This window comes from Penicillium samsonianum (assembly GCF_028829775.1).
Source record: "Penicillium samsonianum strain IBT 33392 chromosome Unknown utg000009l_segment0_segment0, whole genome shotgun sequence".
NCBI lineage: Eukaryota > Fungi > Ascomycota > Eurotiomycetes > Eurotiales > Aspergillaceae > Penicillium > Penicillium samsonianum.
Genome location: NW_026643267.1, coordinates 1,618,687 through 1,640,009, shown reverse-complemented (window position 1 = coordinate 1,640,009; position 21,323 = coordinate 1,618,687). Strand labels below are relative to the sequence as shown.

At 46.3% G+C, this 21,323-nt stretch overlaps 6 protein-coding genes across 6 annotated transcripts; 2 read left to right on the top strand and 4 right to left on the bottom strand.

Annotated features, from left to right (window-relative positions):
* Positions 1–1,592: 1,592 nt before the first annotated feature.
* N7471_013563 (uncharacterized protein) lies at positions 1,593–2,252 on the bottom strand. Its single transcript, XM_057286282.1, has 3 exons — positions 2,078–2,252; positions 1,808–2,002; positions 1,593–1,743 (listed from the first exon to the last, which is right to left on the bottom strand). The coding sequence occupies exons 1-2, from the start codon at positions 2,193–2,195 to the stop codon at positions 1,809–1,811; spliced, it is 312 nt and encodes a 103-aa protein (XP_057129607.1). The 5' UTR covers positions 2,196–2,252; the 3' UTR covers positions 1,593–1,743; position 1,808.
* A 1,715-nt stretch (positions 2,253–3,967) lies between these two features.
* N7471_013562 (uncharacterized protein) lies at positions 3,968–4,174 on the top strand (the record flags this gene model as incomplete). Its single annotated transcript, XM_057286281.1, has 1 exon — positions 3,968–4,174. One exon carries the CDS (start codon positions 3,968–3,970, stop codon positions 4,172–4,174), a length of 207 nt encoding a protein of 68 aa, XP_057129606.1.
* Positions 4,175–5,016: 842 nt separating this feature from the next.
* Positions 5,017–6,890, bottom strand: N7471_013561 (glycosyltransferase family 2 protein; the record flags this gene model as incomplete). The annotated part of the gene is made up of 4 exons (XM_057286280.1): positions 5,017–5,232; positions 5,294–5,485; positions 5,552–6,452; positions 6,535–6,890. Coding segments are annotated over 4 exons (1,665 nt in total), but the record flags the coding sequence as incomplete, so codon positions are not given.
* Positions 6,891–11,210: 4,320 nt separating this feature from the next.
* Positions 11,211–12,826, bottom strand: N7471_013560 (FAD-dependent oxidoreductase; the record flags this gene model as incomplete). Its single annotated transcript, XM_057286279.1, has 4 exons — positions 11,211–11,672; positions 11,724–12,094; positions 12,195–12,469; positions 12,534–12,826. The coding sequence occupies 4 exons, from the start codon at positions 12,824–12,826 to the stop codon at positions 11,211–11,213; spliced, it is 1,401 nt and encodes a 466-aa protein (XP_057129604.1).
* Positions 12,827–13,602: 776 nt separating this feature from the next.
* N7471_013559 (uncharacterized protein) lies at positions 13,603–14,396 on the bottom strand (the record flags this gene model as incomplete). Its single annotated transcript, XM_057286278.1, has 2 exons — positions 13,603–13,816; positions 13,879–14,396. 2 exons carry the CDS (start codon positions 14,394–14,396, stop codon positions 13,603–13,605), a joined length of 732 nt encoding a protein of 243 aa, XP_057129603.1.
* Positions 14,397–15,927: 1,531 nt separating this feature from the next.
* Positions 15,928–18,039, top strand: N7471_013558 (terpene cyclase/mutase family protein; the record flags this gene model as incomplete). Its single annotated transcript, XM_057286277.1, has 1 exon — positions 15,928–18,039. The coding sequence occupies one exon, from the start codon at positions 15,928–15,930 to the stop codon at positions 18,037–18,039; it is 2,112 nt and encodes a 703-aa protein (XP_057129602.1).
* Positions 18,040–21,323: the final 3,284 nt, after the last annotated feature.

Genomic DNA, 21,323 nt, shown 5'->3' with positions numbered 1-21,323 from the left:
AACATCATGCCAACATGGCATGAATGGTGACTGCATTGATGAAGACAATCGTAAGTGATCTCGTCGGTAAGATATGACCACGAAGCTAATTGATCATCTCGTCCCAAGCGAACATTCTGCGAACTTTATGAACAGGTAAGTCATAACAACTCGTCCAAGTGGTTCAAGCCTTGTTGGCTTGGATCGTACAACAAGACGCCCCTCATATTCCCGTCACTCGAGTCGAATGCGAAGCGAGCAAATGTCTTGGCTGCTCGGGTCCCCTATACCGATGCGATCGCATGCTGTCTATCACTTCCACATGACTACTGGTGGCATCGATGATGAGTCAATGTAAGGTTCAGATCGTCTACCTCGGCCCTTCTCTCTCTGTCGACTCTGTGCGTCAGGTCACATGCTGATGTGTCTACCTGATACGAACCCCAAACTCCAACGGGCTCACACCACCGTGTGTCTCTCGGCATTCGAACACCGTGAAAGAATAGCCTCCTTGTGGATTGGATTCCTGGCGTCCAATGGGTGATCCTCATTGTTCTCAATTGGCATCTGGCATCTTTTCAAGCCTGGCAATTTGCCAGACACCGGGATGGGCTGATGTTTCGTCTTGCTAGATGGCCGGTGACCCGTACTTTCGCAGACGGCCAGGTTGTTGGACCAAATCTCCGTGCAAGGAGAAGGTGGGGCAAAAGTCCCGTTATTTCAAGCCTACAGATTAACATTGGCTATATCAGCTACGAACCGAGAAAAAGAGACCGCCAACTTTCGAGTCACAGCCGAGCCAACTAAAGAGCCAACGAGCAAAGAAATGCCGTCCGATACCGTTTCACCTGATCCTACTCGGCGTTGCTCAGCTGTTCAACGTATTCGAGCGGATGGAAACGAACCAACCGGATATACACGACGATGCATCAAGGGCGCTGTCAGAAATGCTGTGTTGTCTTTGGACATGTTGGGCAGATTTGATGCCTAAGCACGCTTTTTTCTATCCAATCCCGAGCAACATGTGTAAAGACCATTTACTCTGGATGTCGCTGCAGCTGTAGGTCAGTCAAGCCGAGCGCGTGTATCATTCTCTCACTGAAATCGTCTTCTAACATATCGCACGCAAGCAGCTTTTTCCAGGAAATGGCCGAGTTCCCTACGTCCCCTACGTCGACTGTCCTTGAGCATCAAGTATATATTTGTCAAAGTCACCGCGCCCTGGACGACATTTGGCATATCACCGTTCAAGCAGATCCTTGGAAAAGCGACATAAAGATTTCGGCACGTCATACTGTGTATGATGACTATGGATGATTTCAATTCTGCAGTGTTGGGATGCTGATATATACAGTCGAAACGAAGGAACTCTAGACGCATCGATTCGCCCTCTCCGAGTCTAAACGTCGGATGTCGAGACATGTTATGTTTACACGGCAAGCGAATCATCGCCCGACAGAGAACCTGTCACCAAACGATCTTTGTTATAGCCAGCCGCGTCAGCGGTCAGTGGAATCCCAAGGGGTATCAGTCGAGCAGAGTGGCCCCCGTTGCTCAGCCAGACTAGCAGGAGATCATCTACCGCGAGATATGAACTACTAAACATAGACAGATTTAAAAAGAAAAGGACCTTCGCATTTGCATAGAATATAGGAAATACCCACTGAGCCAGAATAAAACCTAGTTTAAAACGCCAAGAAAACCAAACACCCTCCAATTTCACCCCCGGGTATCAGCCATGAAGGCCCAACGGTCTCAAAGTCTCTGTGTTATAGTTTTAATGAGGTGTAGAATAAGAAGCTGAATAGAGGAAGGAGAGTGTATTTACCCTAAGGTTCAGCAGCACAAGTATCACCGGTTGGAGGCTGAGTGCAGCCTGAATAGCAGAATGCTGTCAGATCCAGGTCCCCAGCAGTATCTGTGCATCGAAATAGTGCGTTTTCCGGCTCATCGAGTGCATCCTCGATGTATTGGCCAAGTGAAGACCTGCTGATATAAGAGCGGATCTCGTCCGGAGTGTAACCTTTCAAGCCGCATTTCATTTTAGTAATAGAACTGCGTAAAAACATCTTTTAATCTTAAGTTAAATAGAACATACCATGGTACTGCTCCAGGGTTGAGCCGCAGTAAACCAGATTCTCTTTGCAAGGTTCCACCAGAGACAGGGTTCCCGGGATCAAGGAGATGTAGACAACAAGAGCCACGGCCAGCTTCATTGGGTGCGGTGTTTGATTAGGTAGGTAAGTAAAGTTGGAAGTTATCTTGTAGCAGAGGGATGAAGCAATCTCAAGGTGATGGAGTGAATGTAGGTGTCTATTTATCTCCCAAAGCCTTCTCATCCCCATGGCTCCTTAGCTCGAAGGCTTCGGTTGTGTCGCATTTCGCAGGGGATGAATTCGATGCATTGGAATGAAAGATCACACTCCGACCAAAAGGTAGTACGTTTACATAATATATCCCAAAATTATGTGGATGGTACACAGCCTGTATGTAAGGGGACTTAGGAGGCCTGGACAATCTATATCAAGCCTTGGCTCTAGTACAAGCACTGCAGGTTGAATGATATGTACTTCTCAGCAATCCGAACCTGACTACAGGCCTGTGCAGTAAACCAAGGAAATAAAGCCTAGTTCCTCTTCTTTTTCTTTTTTTATAGTTAGCATATCTGTTTTTTATGACATCAGCGTAGTCAATTATGTTGCTTAATATCGCCTGCAGTCATGCATCGGGCGGAGTGGCTTTGATGTGGCTCCCCGGGCTGCTGCAGATAGCGAGGACGATGACTTACCTGGGAGTCTAAGTCAACATGAAGGGAAAGAAGCAGATGAGATAGTGGAGGCGCATCTTCTTGGGTATACCCAGGAGTCAATTACCGATGGTGAAGACGAAGCTGCTAATAAAAATGATGAAACTATTCAGAAAGACCCGCAAGATGAGTATTTAGCTGAACATCCGCTTCCCGCTATTAGTGGCCAGGCAGGCGACCAAAGAGATCGGAACATTCGTAGGGATGAGCATAATTATGACTATAGCAGGTAGCGGAAACAAGCAAAAAATCAGTAGCACCAAAGCGATAGATTCTGATTATAGATCGAAACTATAAACAAATCATTAATTGCTCACTCTTTTTGTAAGCTAAATATTTAAAGGCAAATGTGCAAATTCGCATAACATATGTAGGTCACGAGTTTCTTGAGTAGTCGCGCGGAAGTGCCGTCAAGGTCCCGCAGGACAAGATCAAGAAGTTGATCCCTCCTCTTAGCAGTCCCATGGCACTTTTCAAGGTCTATGTTCAACACGAGACACGAGATGGAAGTAAAACAACTGTTTACTTCAACCCGCGGTAACCAGATTCTTCGTTTCGTCGAATCTACCACTTCACTCTCCCTGCCACTACGTATCAGTGCGGTGCTAGCCGGAAATAACGTAAAATATCGGCGGCAAGGGAGCTGACTTCTCATTCCGTAGCTTTTTGGAGGTGAAGATGAAGAACAGCATTTGAGTAGGATCGGCAAATATCACAATAGTGTTTTTCTCGCCATTACATCGATGAAGCAATTCATGTACTGGAACCGTAACTCTTGACGGCATTAAGCTATATGGGTAACACGTAAATGATGATGTTGTGTATCAATTTCGACTACATTGTTCTAAAGCGTTGGGCAACTGGTTATGAATATTCACTCGGCCACATGGGGTCCGGAACACTCTGCCTCCGGACGAATTGCCAGCCCTGGGAGACTTTTCCTAGTCAATGTACATTCCAATATAAGCCTTTAGATCATATCCCGGCCCGTATTCCCGGCCCGCATTCCCGCCCGCATTCCCTGGCCTGCATTCCCCGACCTGGTTCGATGCCTCTAGAAAGGCCAGCGACAGACAGGTTAGATTGACATTCTTACGCCTTGAATACTACTCTTTCTAATTGACCCATCACGGAGTCAAGGTTGGTATTATCCGTGGATCCCGGCCAGGTCCACCATCAAACATGTGGCGTTCAGGGATTATTCGTGTGGATATGGGCATGCCATTCGAGTCAATATCCAAGTACAATCTACTCGGCAAATCTAGACACGCCGCTTTGACGCCAGGTGGCTCCATGGGTCCACGCGTCCTCGCGTTCGGCCATCATCTGAGCCTCAGCCACAAAGGACAGCGATTATTAGGCCGCTGGAAGCCGTCAGCAGGAAAGTAACAACAGAAGGCCAGGGACGCCCAGACCCAATACACGAGCAAGGAACCTGCATCAGTTGTTGAGAATCCAGAGAGTTCGCAGAATGCCGCATGACCTAGAGCACTTCGCTCATGAGTTCCTTTGACGCTTATCGTAATTCTCACGCTTATCAGAAATCTCTCTACAATCCTCTGCACCGCAATGCCTGACCTTGATGGTTGGGACGACTGCTAGTTCTGGCCTCCCGAAGGCGAAGCTCGACTACGAACGACAGCTCACGGACGCTCATTTGCGTCAGTCATCCCGGATTAAACAGGGGTGTATGGTTAGGGTCATGGGTGATAGTACTGTCAATCAGCCCACGGCCATTTTGTTATTGGGAACTGACAATCACACCATGCTTGGTATCTACGGATTGGTCCTGGTGACTCAGGGGATCCACGGTGATATGAAGTTACTTAAGAAAATTTAAACTCTGGAGTGTCACAAATTCCGCATTAGGGCCTTTTATATCAAGCTGCCGCGAATGATCGCCCGAGGGGAAATGTGTGTTGAGGGTAAGAGTCTGGCCGGTGACAGACAAAATTTTAGTATTTCTTCCGTAATCCCTATTTCATACATGTTGATTACTAGGTAGTTATTGATATCCCTCAACAGCATTCCTTCTGCTTGTGAGATAAAACAAGATCCGTAAATTGATCAAGGAAAGCCCACAGGAATCGTTTACAGCCCATCCCGTTTTGCCTTCTATGGTGCGGGCGGTAGGTTCCGCCAAATGCTAATTTCGTCTGCATCAAAAATTCCGATTAACAACAATGTCCTTGAAAAGAGAATTCTTGGAGATTAGTGATGCCGTTGTCTCTCTAACGTACGCCAACGGTCCTGACCGTCATAGTCCTTCCTCGCCCTCGATGTCCTCGGTTTTTTTGTGTCATCTCCTCCAATTTTAGAACCATCCCGACAGCCTTGTGATCTTCGTTAAGCTTAGGGTGTCGCTTTGCAAAATAGCGGGCATATTTGTACAAGGACCAATAGCAACTGGCGACATTCATAAGACTGATAAGGACCTTGTAGGGCATCTGCTCGTTCAAAGTGTTAGGATAGTCATATAAACTCAGTGGCAATGAAGATATTGCTTACATAGTACCAGAGCAGAACCTTCAGTTTCACACGCTCATTCTTCAACCGCAGATGAATTTCGTTGAAGATGATGGCATTCAGCAGATATAACCCAAATGTTGTTAGCAAAAGGGAAATACAGAATAAAGGTCGGATTAGAAGTGAGATGGGTAGTAGAAATGGTGTGAGTAGGTACAACATGGTCTCATAAATCTGTACGGTCCCGCAAGTGAATTAGTATTAGCAAACGCATCAAGTTAAGGTAAGGTAGGTACGTACCTCCTGGATGACAAATAATTTCGCCCCGATCTCCCACCAACCCAACTTCCAGGACCCAAAGATGTAAACCAAATTGTGACACATTGCATTGGCTACAAAGAAATTCCACCGCAAAAAGCGCTGCTGCAAAACTGTTGTCTCCCCGAAACCACCTCTGCTCCGATTGCGATCAGCGCAAATGAAAGCAGACGGCGTGGTGGTTTCCACGAACACAGCACTGCACATCTGTATTCTTCCTCCGAGGCTTCGGCAGCTATTTCCCATGAACCAGTCTTCACTGATAGAGAAACCAGGGTGGTCTCGAAGGGTATCCTTCAAAAATGTTCTCTCCCAGAGAGATATAGCCCCATGAGGGAATGTGGCACTGCCAAGTCTTCCTGCGAAGCTGCGCTGTAAACCCGCTAACTTATACTCCAAATCCTGTGCTTGTTGACAATAAGACCCTTTCGAAGAATCCGAGCTAACGGATTTGATTGTGTATCCAATACAGCGCACATGGTTGGTTAAGCGGGAAATGACAACTGGAAAATTCGGAGGAAGGATGCAGTCATCGTCAATGAGAAGAACGTAGCGGAAGTGTTTGACCGCATAGCAGCCGATAAATAACGCGACAATTTTAGATCCGACAGGACACCAGATATGGTTAACACCATAGGTTCCGCATATTTCTTCGGTATTGTCCAGGGGGCTTGAGGAGTTGCCATTGGCGATCACATAGACATGAGAGGCAGGGAAGATCTTCAATGCAGCTTCGAGAGTCCGGCCAATGATATGACCCGACTTATAGCATGGGATTAAAAGAGCAGTATCTGTGGTGGCTGGGGTAATATGACGCTGTTGGTAATATTCAGGTCCTGGCGCTTCCTTTTCAAAAGTGTGAAGAAGAGGTATGAAGGAAAAGCTGTCGAAGTTTCATATGTAAGTAATTCCGGAGTATACCACTTTCTGACCTTTAGCAAGGAGACGGATAGGCAGCAACATACAATATAATTAGAGCGATAGCAATGGCCCAGCCGCATGAGAAGACAAGCTTATGTTGCATCACCCAATAGAGCCAACACACAGCCCCTTTCCACAGGGGCACACCCACAAGAACAAAGTACACAAAAGCAGCGAGAGCTGTGTATGTTCCATACTCAATAAGTAGCTGCTTCCAATATTGACGCTGGCGTTTGATATTGACCAGATCAGCCATGTTGTACAGGCTCCTAAGGCTGCTGTTCCGGGTTTTCCTGGCTGTACCGCTTGACTGGCGAAGGGGCAAAGGGGCACTGTACGTTCTTTCTCTGGATAATCCGTGCGTGTTGCTGCCTGAGAGGCCTTCAAAGTTTCCTCCAGGCTGTGAATATTGGATTGACTTACTCCAGTGTAGGCGGAAAGATATATGCCTGCTTCTCGGAGGGTGAGGATCACTTGGTCCACCATCTTCCTCGGCGGTCGGGACCGACTTTCCTCTCATCTCTTCCAGAGCAAATGAACGGCTTGTTTCGCGTCCTGGAGCTTCCCATATGTCAACCTCATCAGGCGCCCAGCTCACTATGGGCTGCCTTTTTTTCTGAACTTTGATTTCACCGTCTGGGTTGTCGAGTTGGTTGTAAGAAGACGAGCTGTTTCGAGCCCCTTGAGTCGAGGTCATCTTTATTGATGCAGAGGCTAGAATACATTCAGGAACAAAGATTTCTTCAATAATCGGCCCGGCGTTAATGAGAGGCATATCGCGGGTGGGATGTGAATCTCGATGTTGTATTACAGCAATCCTATGCTTGACGCCACCAAGATTATCGAATATACTGTGACACTGGAGATGATTCAGAGCCTGTTAGAACTTTTTCGCGTTGAGCGGTATCAAATAAAACAAGAGTTTAGTTGTTGACTTGGATCCACGTGCAATTTAAACTTCTAACGTTGATTATCAAATTTTCCGATGCATAGGAATATTATGGATTCGTTAGGAAGTGATTGTCATTGGCGGACAACGAACCTGAGCTGGGTATGTGCAGTCAATCATTCTTTTTCGTTTTAGCCCGCCCCTTACTCATGTCGGCAGTATGTACTTCATATGCTTTCAAAGTGGATCGGAATTGAGAAAGACCTGCATTCTTGGTCTTATAACAACCACAACTATTTCGATTACTACTTATGCGCCTTCTAAAATGTGAAGCAAGATATTATACTAGTCAGACCTTTTTAGTAACAGGTTTATCTCTTATCTATTCAGTCCCTTGATTGTTCTTTTATTCTAGATAGTCCGTTATGTAGCACCAACGAACCGAAGATCTTTAGTACAGTATTTACTGCTAAGCTTGGTAAAATGATTTAATGTGGTATGTGGTAATTGCTAAACAATGGCCTTTTGTAGCAATATATATATAGATCTTAGTTCTTTGCTGGTTTTATTCCATTATTTTAGGCTTACGAGAAGTATAGAATTAGGTCTCATTATAGTACGTTGTTACTGAAGCCAAATTTCATAGCAGGTCCGGTGCCCGTATGGTGGGGTGATGACCCTGCTCAAGATCAAATAGGCCTTGTATAACCGACCTAATGGACCTGAGATATGGAGACTGTGGTATCTGCTCATGTAATTCTAGGCTATTGGACCTACATGGATAGATACTAACAATAGTCATCGTGAACGAAAGTGTTGCTCTTGAAAAGGAGTCCCTTAGCAGGTCGCCTTCCTTACGCAGCGCGCTGAATAACATCATGTGTGGTAAGTATGGTCAAATGGTCCGCACTTAGGAGCGTTTGGCTTGATCATAAACGCAATATAGTTGACTGACGCCAGTGCTGTGAAAGATTTTTTTAGCTATTCAAGAGATAAGAGCACAAACCAGGCTTGTGTTTTTCTGGTCTGCTGTGCAAATAGGTAGCCACATGTGGATTTTCGAGATATTTCACTAATCCGGAATGCGAGTATTTTATAAAGCATCGTACCTGCCGTTCGCAAGGGGTGATGAATACCAACATATGATTTTTTTTCTCTATTAATTAGAGAAGGAGTGAGAATCTCTGGGTCCTGGGGATGTTATTTAAAATCCCATAGTTGACTATTCAAAGGCGGCTGCTTTCTGATAGACCTGTATAGGGTAATAGTCTAGACATGATACGGTCTAGGCCTCCTGGAACTCAATATATACAGACTTTGTTGCATTGTTATAATTTTAGAATATCTTGTGTAATCATACTATACTTTCATTCCAATGCATTAAATTTGTCCCCTACAATATGTAGCATTTCTGAAGCCTCTAAAATAGCAAGTAAAAGGGCCATAGGGACATATATGGATACCACATTCGCTCTGTTACCTCATCTCATGTCTGCTTCTCTTCTCTGATATACCAGACTTTCTACTTTACTATCCTACCAATCCATGGAGCTGGCCGTAGTTCTTATTGCTTCCATCTGCTTGGTCCCGGGAAATATGTCACTGGAAGAACCTTGCAAGTATAGCCCCACCTATTGCGGCTGAACTCTAGAGCAGTACCATCGTATGTTTAATCCAACTAAAATTTAAGGGACAAAGTTGAACTGTTTCATTGCTTAAGGAGTCTGCCACTTGAAAGGTTACTCTTCGGGCGAAATCTGCTCTTATATCAAAAGCTCCCCACTTGCGAAATACACCAAGGATGCACTCAATGAGCCAGGGGACGCACTTCTTCAATGCACGGATACTTCTGGGGTCTTGATCTGACCATACTCTGCTATTCCGTTTGTACCTAACCTCCAAACGAGAATAATTTTGCTGTTGAATCTTAAGATAATGTGACGAGGCAAATCTGATCTGAAAAAAGAGTCCATTCGACGAAGGCACAAAGCCAAGAAAAGAAGAAGAGAAGAGAAATGGAAGAAGGCCTGACCCGAGAACATGTTGTAGGGAGTCCTTGTGTAACCAATTGTTTCCCTGAATACAAACACAGGACAATGAAACCTGCACTACGACAAATGTGCAACAGAACCCACGACGAAATGATTTTAATACTGTACTCAAGTAACGAATTTGAAATCAGCTCGCCGGAGCAGATATCTCGTTCATGGCAAAATTTGGTCCAACCAACGTCAAGTTTATTAGGGCATTAAAAATTTGGGTACCGTAGAGTTCCAAGCTTTCGCCGTGGCTGAAATTGCTCGATGCCCTATTGGACAAATCCACTTGGCTGGGATGCATCAGAATCGACGGGGTGCAGACTGTGAATTTCATTGGGAACTTGATAGACGGGCAAAAGAGAGAGAATTAATGTGATTTTGTACCATTTGTCTGCGCTTTGACAAGAATCAAATAAATGAAACTCTGATGAATTGGGGATACTATACGAATACTGGCCATTATACTTGGGGAAGATATTTGTAGTTGCATGCAGAACGCGGTTACTATGTTGAAGACATTGAGCCGGAGTATGAAAACGATCATGAGGCTGAGCTCTAGGTACGCGAACCGAACGAAAAGAACCTGCAAAGTTTTGAAGTGTATTAGAAAGAAGCAAAAGACCTGATAGTTACCGTAGGATCAATTACTGGTAACTTGGGACACGGTGTATCTGTATTGCTACCTTTTTTTCCTCGTAGGGAGCGTTTGCGATTGACAACCATGCTTGCTCCCATAATCGCGCTCCCAAATCAGGGGCCTACGTTTGGTGCATTCAAAGATTAGGCAAGTGGCAAGAAACATACTCTTATATTGGCATAGGTATGAGCAAATTAACTCTAGATTCGTTGCCCAGTTTTTGATTTCAAGGAGTCGAAATCGATTGCTTCTGGTAAAGAAAGCAAGTGACAGAAGTCGGGAAATGCTAGGGAACAAGGCTTCGAAACAGTTTGCGTCCTGCTGATTGCTAAGGATCGACATTTTTCGGAGCAGAAAGCGAGCCCAGATGATCCTTGGCCGCAGATTAAAGAAAAATATGATGATTCCAGGTTTGACATGATGAGGGTATGAGTGCTCTCTTATAGAAAAAAAACGGAGAGCATATATGCAATATAAAGAGATTAACTTCGCTGTAATTGAGGGGCGGTGACGATGGCAAGGGTCGGGCCGGAAGAGGCGGCCACTAGTGATGACAGTCCAACTCTGTTGCTAATACTTTGAAGTGAGGAACGAAAGTCTCCACTTTACTTTGGTTAGCACTCGCCGCGGGGTAAACTGCTTCTTCTTTTTTTTTCATTCGTTTTTTTCACTAACAGCATGACAACAACACCTGAATTTGCCAAGAAGGTCTGGTGTACTCAAACGCACAGTGCTCCAGTGCTCCTATATTTCATCCGTGAACTCCATTCCTTCGCACATATCCCACTTGGCTCCCTGACACAATATAATTGCCCTTACTTTCGCTGTTCTAGCGCTTACATGAAACATGAAACATCGTGTGGTCATGGGCAAGTCAGAGTTTTCTGCTCGGCAACACGAGAGTCGAGGCCGCAAAGGAAAAGAGCCGTGAAGAATGGGAAAGAATAAAATTTTGTTATAGCTTACAAACAGGAGGTCTCAATTCCGGAGGGAACAAAAGGATAGACAGAATCATGATATCTCATCGGAGACATGTGAAAGTGTGCAAGGAGTAAGTTGCCACGCGCCCGGGGTTGCGAAAAACAAACCGTAGAATGAAGAAAGCTGACCTTCCCCAAGTTTACTGAAGACAGACGAAGAAAATGGGACAAAAAACTACGAAATAGATTCAAGGGGCCACCATATCAATCCTACCAGCAGGAATACCAACGTAGCCCCAGCCCATGCGAAAAGTCTCTTTTCTGTCTTTCTGGGCAACACCCAGCGGGGGCCTGATCGCTGTGGTAGCGGAATGAAGCTCAGCGCTATTGCGCCCTCGAGGATCTTCAAGGCTTTCTCTGTTGGTTCGTTTCCAGCATATGGCACATGATACCGCAAAATAAGCCTCCAGAATAGGTTATCACGTGTCTGCAGCCTCACCACCATCCGGGAACCCTTATAGATTTTGGTCATGCGATCAATCTGCAGTTTGTTGAATAGACACAGGTGATGGTTAACCTCCTGATCGGAGAGCTTGTGCTGGTGATCCTTCGTATTCAAGGCATCATATATTGTGTTGGCCAAGGAAGCGGCATCTTCAATGGAGCAATTGGCGCCTTGCGCAAGGTTTGGAGTCATCTAAATATCCGGCTGTCAGAAACGTTGTAGTCACTGGTTAGTGAGCCATACCTTGTGCATACTATCGCCGATACAGACAATGCGTCCGAAGTGCCACGTTCGGAATATATTCTCTTCCAAGGGGGCCATGGAGTAGATCTCTTGCCTCTGCCATAATTGCGCAAACTGAATATTCCCCCATACGTATTTTTCAGTCAACTGTTCGCATAATGAGGCGGCATCTTTGGGAGAGAAGCGTGGCGCACTGCGATATGGATATGTTTTATCCAGTTTTAGGACGACGAACCAGGACTGCCGTCCATTAATCCCAGGAGCAATGATGAAAGATTTCCCGTTGTGGACACTCAAGTGTAGATGGCCAATCTTCAATTCGGGAACCTCCGAGGAGATGCCGAAGATACAGGCATAACTTACGGTCATTCCTGAATCAGTTACAGCGATTTGTTAGCCTCCTTTCTATTCAATTGTTGCGGGGTTACTGTAATTCTCAGATTAGTTATGTTTTGTTCTAGGCACACTAACCCTTCTTTTCGTCATTGGGGATCATGCCAGGCCGCAACGTGTCGGCAATGTGCCACATTTGTGTCCGCACACAACTATGAACCCCGTCAGCCCCAACAACTAGGTCACCCCGATAGGACCGCCCATCCTGCGTATGAACCAGTACACTGTTCTGATTCTGATATTCAATGCGGTTGACGGTTTTGTCCACGTATATTCTCGATTTTTCGGGAAACGAGTGATACAGAATCTGGAGTAACTTCTGTCGACTAATGAATGCCATTGGGAACCCGAAGCTGATGAAGGCCATCTCATTTAACCTAGTCCAAGTGATACGAGATCGAAGAAATGACAAGATACGCTTCATGCATAACCTTGGGGTAGGGGCTGCTGAAATGGAATCCATCCGGAAAGCGGACGTGGGCCACATGCATCGGCTCGATAAGCCTCTCCACAGCTTCATAAAGTCCCAGCTGCTCCAAAATCCGCCCTCCATTGGGCATAATCGCAACGGATGCTCCTTCGTAGGCCGCAATTTCCGATCGTTTCTCGAGGATGATGCAGGTAATGCCTGCTTTGTATAGGCAGTGTGCTAGTGAAAGGCCCGCAATGGAACCCCCGACAATAATGACCTTAAATTGAGAATCGTCCATGTCTTAGCCGGAAGGGAGGGTGAAAAGTAACAGAAACCAACAACAAGGTTATTTGCAAGGTTGTTGAATAAATAAATGAAATAAAACATATTTTGTGAAAGCCATTGCTTAGCAAGCTACGGCTTTAATTGTGGCTTCAGTTGAGTTGGCTGCAACACGGTGCCGACAATATTGCCCCCCACTACACCCACCGCAGATCCTACCCTGCGCAATAAGTCACATTCAGATCCATGGGTGACAAAGTTGGAACTGGTTTCGCATGTGAAATCAGGTCTATATGCTCGATTCGGTGCCGTTTTCGGCGCGCGAGTCTTGAGCCACGGTAAACTCATCCGAAATTGTAGATCGTGCCAGGCAGCTACATGCGGCTACCGTATATTCAGTGTGGCCGTCATCTCTTTGCTGGAGCGGAATAAGGTATTAGAGGCCCCCGCTAATATCTACAGACAGGAACAACCAAGGAGTGGAAGCTATAACCCTGCAAGTCGTTTCAACAAAATGAATCGCTAACGAATTTTGTCTATGGCACACTAGTGCAGTTTCCAAAACCTCCGAGTTTGTAGACACCTCAAAGATCAGCTCATATAGGCCATGGAGTAAATAGACAATATTCGAGTGCTCATCTTGTTCTTGAGGCCCAAAGCATCCTCCTGATTGAATTTCTGTATGCCGTACTGCAGAGCTATCTGGATTATGGCGTCGACTCATCAATATTTGCTGCAAAGCCACAACCAAAGTTCGCTCACTATTTGAACGTACGACTCCCGGCTCTAGCTTTATTTCTGCTTCCTTTGTTGGCGATCATAGGCGGCTTTCCGCTCGGACCGGCGGATGTACCATAGGCAGGCTCCGTATGAGCCATCTAAAAAAAGAAAGGTCACACCACCCCACCAGCCCAGGGGACTGTGCCATACAACATTTGAATATCCGTATTGGTACCGCAATATCTCATAAGGTAGCGCAAGAACAGTCCCCACGAAACGACTAATCCTACAGCCACGAAGAAACCAGTCAGCTCATATAATACTAGTTGCGCGACTGAGGTCACTTACCATATGAAGAAGGACGTGCCTCGAGTACTTCCCCTAACAACAAGTTGGCATAGCCCACCGGCACTAAGCAGCAGTTGGCAAAACCAGGAACTCCAAGCCGCGGCGGAGCTCTGTCCAACGTGGGCGGCCAAGGCCAAATGCGCAGACATCCAACCGGCAATACTGACCGCGAATATCCAAGGGAGGTTCCGCCTTACCAATGGCGCATGTGCCCATTCGTTCGGGGCAAATTTCATGGCGGCGTATACAACAATGAAATTGAGAGTCAACCAGCTCGCAAAAATGTATGGCCAAATCGGTATGTCAGGCGGATAAATAACGCCATAAACAAACTCACAAGCGATATTGCAGCAGAGCGGCATCAACGCCATTCCATAGGTACGGTCTTGAAAGGATTTATGGATCATTGCAATGTAGTTGGCCAACCAGCCTACACACATTCCGATGCTGAGAATGGTGAGGGGCCAAGGATGCTCAAGGTCCATGACAGTCGCTTGAGGAGCCTTCGGCTGGGACATCTTGATGCTTGGGTGTAGGGAAAAGACTGTGCTGCTGCATTGTATGTATTATATATATCAATACTTCTGGGAAGATGCCAATCTACGTCAAAGTGGTAATTGCATGAGGATGATCCTTACACTTTGGACGGTACAGACAAAGCACTGTAACTTGTCAGTTTATCGTACATACTCCCAGATAAGGCGATGCAGTGGATCGCCGATACGGGTGGCTGCGCCAGAGCCACAAACTCATGAAGGGGCTGGAGGAAGAACCACTAATGAGGGTTACTTCAATGAAGAGTATCTCTGTAGCCCCTTCACCCAATGGTGCCAACTCGATCGTTGCGCCGAAACTAACAGAACTCATTCACGGAGCTGCCACGTTTACACAAATACAGACAGTATCCACCGCCTGCCCACCGTGGCGGGGGGAAACACTGTATTTGAGAAAAGCCGACAATTACTAGGTTAGGATTCTTTCAATTTCCATATTGATCAATGGATCTAGTCATTTATTGAACTTCAAAAGCTCGACTGATGGCAAAACTATAATCAAACTATAACAGGTTTGGCCTCTCAAAGGCTAGAAGACTCTTTCTTTTGAGGATTCACCGGGTTTGGAAGATTGTTTTAAGAGTCGATGCAAATTTCACAATGAACCGTTTATTATTAAAAAAAAATTCGTCGACCCGCATTCTCCGGCCGGGCGGATTCTTTCATAGAAGACAGTGTAACGTAAGCTAACTTGATGTTCATTAACATTAACGGAAATGAGACACAGGACACAGGGGCCAGTGACCGAGGCCCAATTCCAGAGCTTGTTTATACGAACCCACGGGTGAAGGGTGCCTTTAAGTTATTGCGCCATGAATTTTCGGGTAGGACATCAAGAGACCCAGCACCTTGCTCCGTGAAATCCAGAAACGGCGATATTTCGCCTAATTTGGGGAGCTGGTTACATCCCTGCCGCAGTTCCCGGCCCAATATTCAAAACAAAGCGTACAAATCATGGTCACTTAGGACACCGCGTCGTTACGAAACCATGGGAACATAAAAGTTGAACGGATCATCACTTTAAATTCAAAATTAACGAATAGAGGTGTGCAAGCGCATCATAGAAATAGTTCCAGCATTTACTTCATCTACTCACCTATGCTGGGGTCTCTGTACCCTGGTTCTGATACACTATAACATTTAATCAAGGGCTTAGATGCCATTCCGCGACGTTACATTCACCTGCACGTATCAGCTGCAACCTAGGCCTAGGTAACATGCTTTTTTCAGCTCATAGGTAGCTCATCAGCTTTGAAAATAGCCCAGGTTCAGCATATAATTTGCTATGGAAGATTTGCTGGAACGGCAACAGTAAAATCAATGGTTGAGCAAAGCCAAGAAATTTCCAGCGTCATCACTGACTTCAAAAGCGTAGTTATATTTCAAGGGAGTGTCGCTATTAAATTGATAAAATGATAGTTTATTTGTTCAATAGATCGTGGTATCAAAACTTTTGCTACTTTTTATCGTCCATCAATCGTTCTTTGTTGACACAATGTCGGAGACCAATGAGATCACGACGCAAAGTACAACGCTTGTTGGGTGTTCCGAAGATGATGCATTGTTGTCCAGAGTTAAGCAGTCACTCTTACTTTCTGCCCAGCACAGCAGGGAGCAGATGAAGTCGGATGGGCACTGGTGTGGTGAAGTTAAAACAAACGCAACGACAACCGCGGAGTACGTCTTCCTATACCAGGCTCTAGGTCTAGACCTTAAGCGAGATCGAGAAGCAATCATCTCCTGGCTACTTTCCGAGCAAAGGTCAGACGGTTCTTGGAGCATTGCCACATATTACCCAGGGGATATTTCAGTAACAGTAGAGGCTTACCTTGCTTTGAAAGTCCTGGGTGTCTCCGAGGTGAGCGCCGCATTGCAGAAAGCTCGCAACTTCGTCATTGCGTCTGGTGGTATGGCCAAGATCCGCATTTTCACTCGGATATACCTCGCCATGTTCGGCCTCTTTCCCTGGACCGCCGTCCCAGAGTTGCCCCCCGAGCTAATCCTCGTGCCATCCATGTTCCCTATTTGTATCTACCAATGGTCGGCATGGGCGCGGGCTACTGTTGTTCCGCTCCTGGTTATCTCTCACCATCGTCCAATCTACCCCCTTCCAAATGGAAAGTCTGAGCCCAACACGTACCTGGATGAACTCTGGTGCAACCCCACGGATAAGATGGCTCCCTACGCTGATGGTCTGTTGGAATCATGGGGGTTGGAAAACGTCGCCTTTGCGTTCACCTTCATTGATTCAATTTTACATCGCTTGAATGGCCTGAGATCGTTCAATCCCGTCCGTCGGTATGCCATCCGGAGGTGCGTCGAGTGGATCCTTGGACACCAAGAGGAGGCGGGCGATTTCGGCGATATCATGCCGCCACTGCATGGAGCTATGTTTGCTCTGACCTTGGAAGGGTACCGACTTGATTCGGATCCTATCCAACGAGGACTGAAAGCCATTGAACGCTTTGCGTGGTGTGACAAGCGCGGGAAGAGAATTCAAACTACAGTTTCCGCTTTTTGGGACACCAGCTTGATGATTGTTGGCCTCAGTGATGCAGGAATGACAGCAAAAAACCCGTTGCTGACAAAATCTATGGCGTGGGTCCGAGGCCGACAGATCCGCACTAAACACGGTGACTGGATGGTATACAACCCCAAACTGGAACCGGGTGGCTTTAGTTTTGGGTACTTCAACACATGGTATCCCGACATGGATGACACGGCGGCAGCTGTTGTGTCGATGATCAGACAAGACTCTGATTCGGTGCATTCGTCCTGTGTTTTGGATGCGCTGAAATGGCTTCTGGGTATGCAAAATAAAGACGGCGGCTGGGGCGCTTTCGATCGAGACAACAATAATCTGTTTCTCAATAAGATCCCTTTCAGTGATATGGACACCTTGTGTGACCCGTCCACTGCAGACGTCAGTGGTCATGTCCTTGAGACCTTCGGCCTGTTCCTCTCAGTCAGCAGGCAGCACAAAACGTGGATTGTTGAGAATGAGCTTGTCGATCGTCTTACGTCCGCTTCGCAAAAAGCGATTGATTACCTGTCTGGCATGCAAGAACCCTCAGGTGCTTGGTACGGGCGCTGGGGTTGCAACTATATATACGGAACTAGTGCTGCCCTCTGCGCACTGGCGTATTTTGTTGGCACCAGGGTGGACAACATATGGACGGAGAAGGATGATAGCATCCATGATGGTGTTTATAATGCAATACAATGGTTGGAGACGACACAAAACCAGGACGGCGGCTGGGGAGAGACACTGCACTCCTATAAGGATCCTCTGCGAGCTGGCTCCGGTCCATCAACGGCATCACAAACAGCTTGGGCCCTTATGGGCCTGATCCCCTACTTACCACCGTCGACAAGAGTGGTCAGCAAGGGGGTAGAGTATCTGTTGCGAACACAGACGAAGGCCGGCCTTCAAGGGGCGACATGGCATGAGGAATATTTTACCGGGACTGGGTTCCCGAACCATTTCTATATCAGATACTCACTTTACCCTCACTACTTTCCGTTGATGGCGCTTGGTCGGTACGCAAGGGCGATGGGACAACATCCTCTGAGTGAATTTGTATCTCCCACACACACCCAATCTTAGGGCCGGACAACCCGGTCCCGTGTCGCCGCTGAGGAAGCAACCTCATGTTTAGCCTCATCCATTCTCAAGATTATTCGAAATATCATTTCTCCTTCAAAAACGTTGGACCGTTTGGTAAGTCGGTCGGGTCGGTCTTTGTATAAATCTGCCCCATTTTTCTGTAAACTGCCATGAACCTTGGCAGCTAGGCGCCCAGCTCGCAATACCCCCAAGGAACAAAATTGTTAACGCACCAGCTTGAGAATTGACCCATACGATGTGTCCATCATGCTATCCGGTGCTTGGTACTCTGGAGACGCTCCCAGCTGGTTTTCAACCAACGCACTGTAACGATGGCTCTGAGATAGCTTCCATTCTCCATACAACTAATATTTCCCATAGGTAAAATCAAAATGACAGCTATGAAAAAGGATGTAATTGACCTGTCCAATTGTAACAGCATTTTCTGAACACCTTGAAAACCAATATATCCTCAAACGTGATGGAAAGTCAATTTATTGAAGCCATGGGCTCACAGTGGCCGTCCAAAAATTGTTGTAATGAAAGAATATTAACAGTTCTTTCCCTTTTGGTTGAACGTGATGAGTAGACCTCGCCACGGCCCATGGGCTTTCCCATGGGCGGGCGGGCCGTTTGACTGTCGGCCCATGCATGGGCCGCTTACTAATAAGAACTTCATTCTCATGAAATTTTCATAATTTCACAATGTGTTAGCTACGTAAATATCCTATAATACTACGTATTTATATTATTTGAGCAGAGGGATATATAATAAATGGATTCAGTTAGAATAAAACTTAATATAAATAGTAAACTGTTGAGTTTGGATGGAATTGAAATTATGATCCAAGATACTTAGAAATAGTGATGCGACCGCAGTGAGTTAAATATATATTTGACTACAAAACATCCTAAACCTACAAATTCACTCGCAATATACTCTCTACCGGTCGAATTAATAAATCTACTATGAATACTACATATTCAATATGATAAATAATAGGATACACCTTTATCCTAATAAACTACCTATACTATTAGCGGTTATTGGAGGTAGGTGACAGTGACAGACGTAAATAACCGAATAAGTTTCCAGAAGTTGAACCCCCTATTTAGGAAGCTTACATAATCTGATGGGCTATCTGTGGGCGGCCCTGGGCCCATTGGTGCCGCCCATGGGCGGGTCGGCACTAACCGGGGCCTGCCCATGGGTGGGCTGTGGCAAGGTCTAAATACAACATGGCATGAATAGTGACTGCATTGCCGAAGAGAATTGGAAGTGATCTAGTCGGTAAGCTGGTATGATCATGATCCTAATTGGTCATCTGTCTCAAGCGTACACTCGGGGAATTCTTCATGAACAACGTAAAGTACAATACCTCATCCAACTGGATTAATCCTTGCTGACTCGGATCCCACAACAGGAGGTTCCCTCATATTCCCATCACTCGAGTCGTACGGGAAGCCAGAAAATTTCTTGTCTGCTCGAGCTGCCCTATACCACTGCGACCGCATGCTGTCTATAGCTTCCACATGACTACTGATGGCATCGATGAGTCGCTACCTCGACCTTTTCTCCCAGTCGAATTGGTGCATCAGATCATGCGTTGGTATGCCTACCTGACGCAAGACCCAAACTTCAATGAACGCATACCACTGTCCGCCTCTCGGCATTCGAACATCCTCATAGGATAGCCTTCTCATGGCTTGGATTCCGGGTATCTTAACGGCTGAACACCATTGTCCTTGGATGGCGTCTACTGCCTTTCGAGCTTGGAACTTTAAAAGACGCCGAGAATTTGTGGTATTTCTGTCTGCTTCATAGCGGACGAGCCATACCTTCGCAGACGGGAAGGTTGTTAGTCCAAGTCTGCTTGCAAGGAGAAGGTGAGGCGAAAGTCCCGTCATTTCTAGCCGAATAAACTAACAATACCCATCTCAGCTTCGAATCGATGGACAAGACCGAGGACGACCAAGCGAAAGAGAGGGCCCATGACCCAAGAACCACCGTCTGATACAGTCCCACCTGATCCTCTCCCTCTCCGCGTTGCTCAGCTTATTGACATGTACGAGCGAGCGGGAACGAATTATTCGGACATACACGGAGGTGCATGCTACCAGAAGTGTTGTTCTTCTCCCTGTTGGACCGAAGGCTGGTGGATTTGATTCCTAAGCCTGCTTTTTTCTGTACAAGCCCAAGCACTATGTCCAAAGCATATACGTTGAAGGTCACTGCAGCTCCAGGTGAGTCAAACTATCGTGTATCCTTTGTCCATTGGGACCGTTGTCTAGCATATCGCAATTGGCGGCGCAAGCAGGTCTTGCCAGCAAATCACCAAAGTTTCTACGTCCTCCGAGCCCACTATTCTTTGAGCATCAATGATGTATTTTTCGTCGCGCTTCGGTTTCTTTCTGGCACATCGCTAGTCGAGCAATTCACAGAAGGTGGTTTGATGCCTGTAACAACACCGCAAGAGCCATCGGGTTGTGGGACCTCTTGGATTATCACGTCCAAATTTTCTACCCCTAATCGGTGCTCATGTCATGTTTGCTTTGGGGAGGATGGCTTAAGCGCATGCCTGCTACGACCACACGTGGATTAGAGCTCCCCAGTGCGGATATCACCCAATCCTGGGCGGCGATCATGGAGAGATATTTTTACCAGGTCTGGTTTCAGATGGCTTATGTTGGACCCCGGTCGGGCTTCAACCGTGTTTTATCAGCAGCAGATCATGATGTATCGCATGAACTCGGGAATACGCCCCACAGAAAGTAATGACCGTCGCTTTAATCGCTGTAGTGGACTTCTACGAAAGATTGGGTGGAATATGAGTCGTAGTTACTGACGGGGGGATTACTCACAATATTGCGACGGCTCCCATATGTAGAAGGGGCTGATCAGATGTTCTCAAGCCAAAGCTCTCAATGACATGGTTGTTCTCGAGGCAAAGCTACTTTCATTCTCGCAATCGCTCTAAAATGTAGGTATTCTATTGTAGAGTAGGTTCGAGTGATCGCAATAGCCATCTGGAGAAATGGTTCTGACTACACAAGGAACAGAGTCTATCGCATCATGATGTTTTACCCACGATTCGCGTTTTCGTGCGAGACCTCATCACATGGCTCTACACCTCGTAGTTCTGATCTTGAGCGTACAGTATATTACGTGATCATAGTTTGAATTCGATCATCTCAATCGAGTTGGAGGCTGTACGCCAATGTCACCAAATGACTGTAAGGGGTCAAAAACGATTTGCGGAATCGAACCAATGCAATCGATGCAT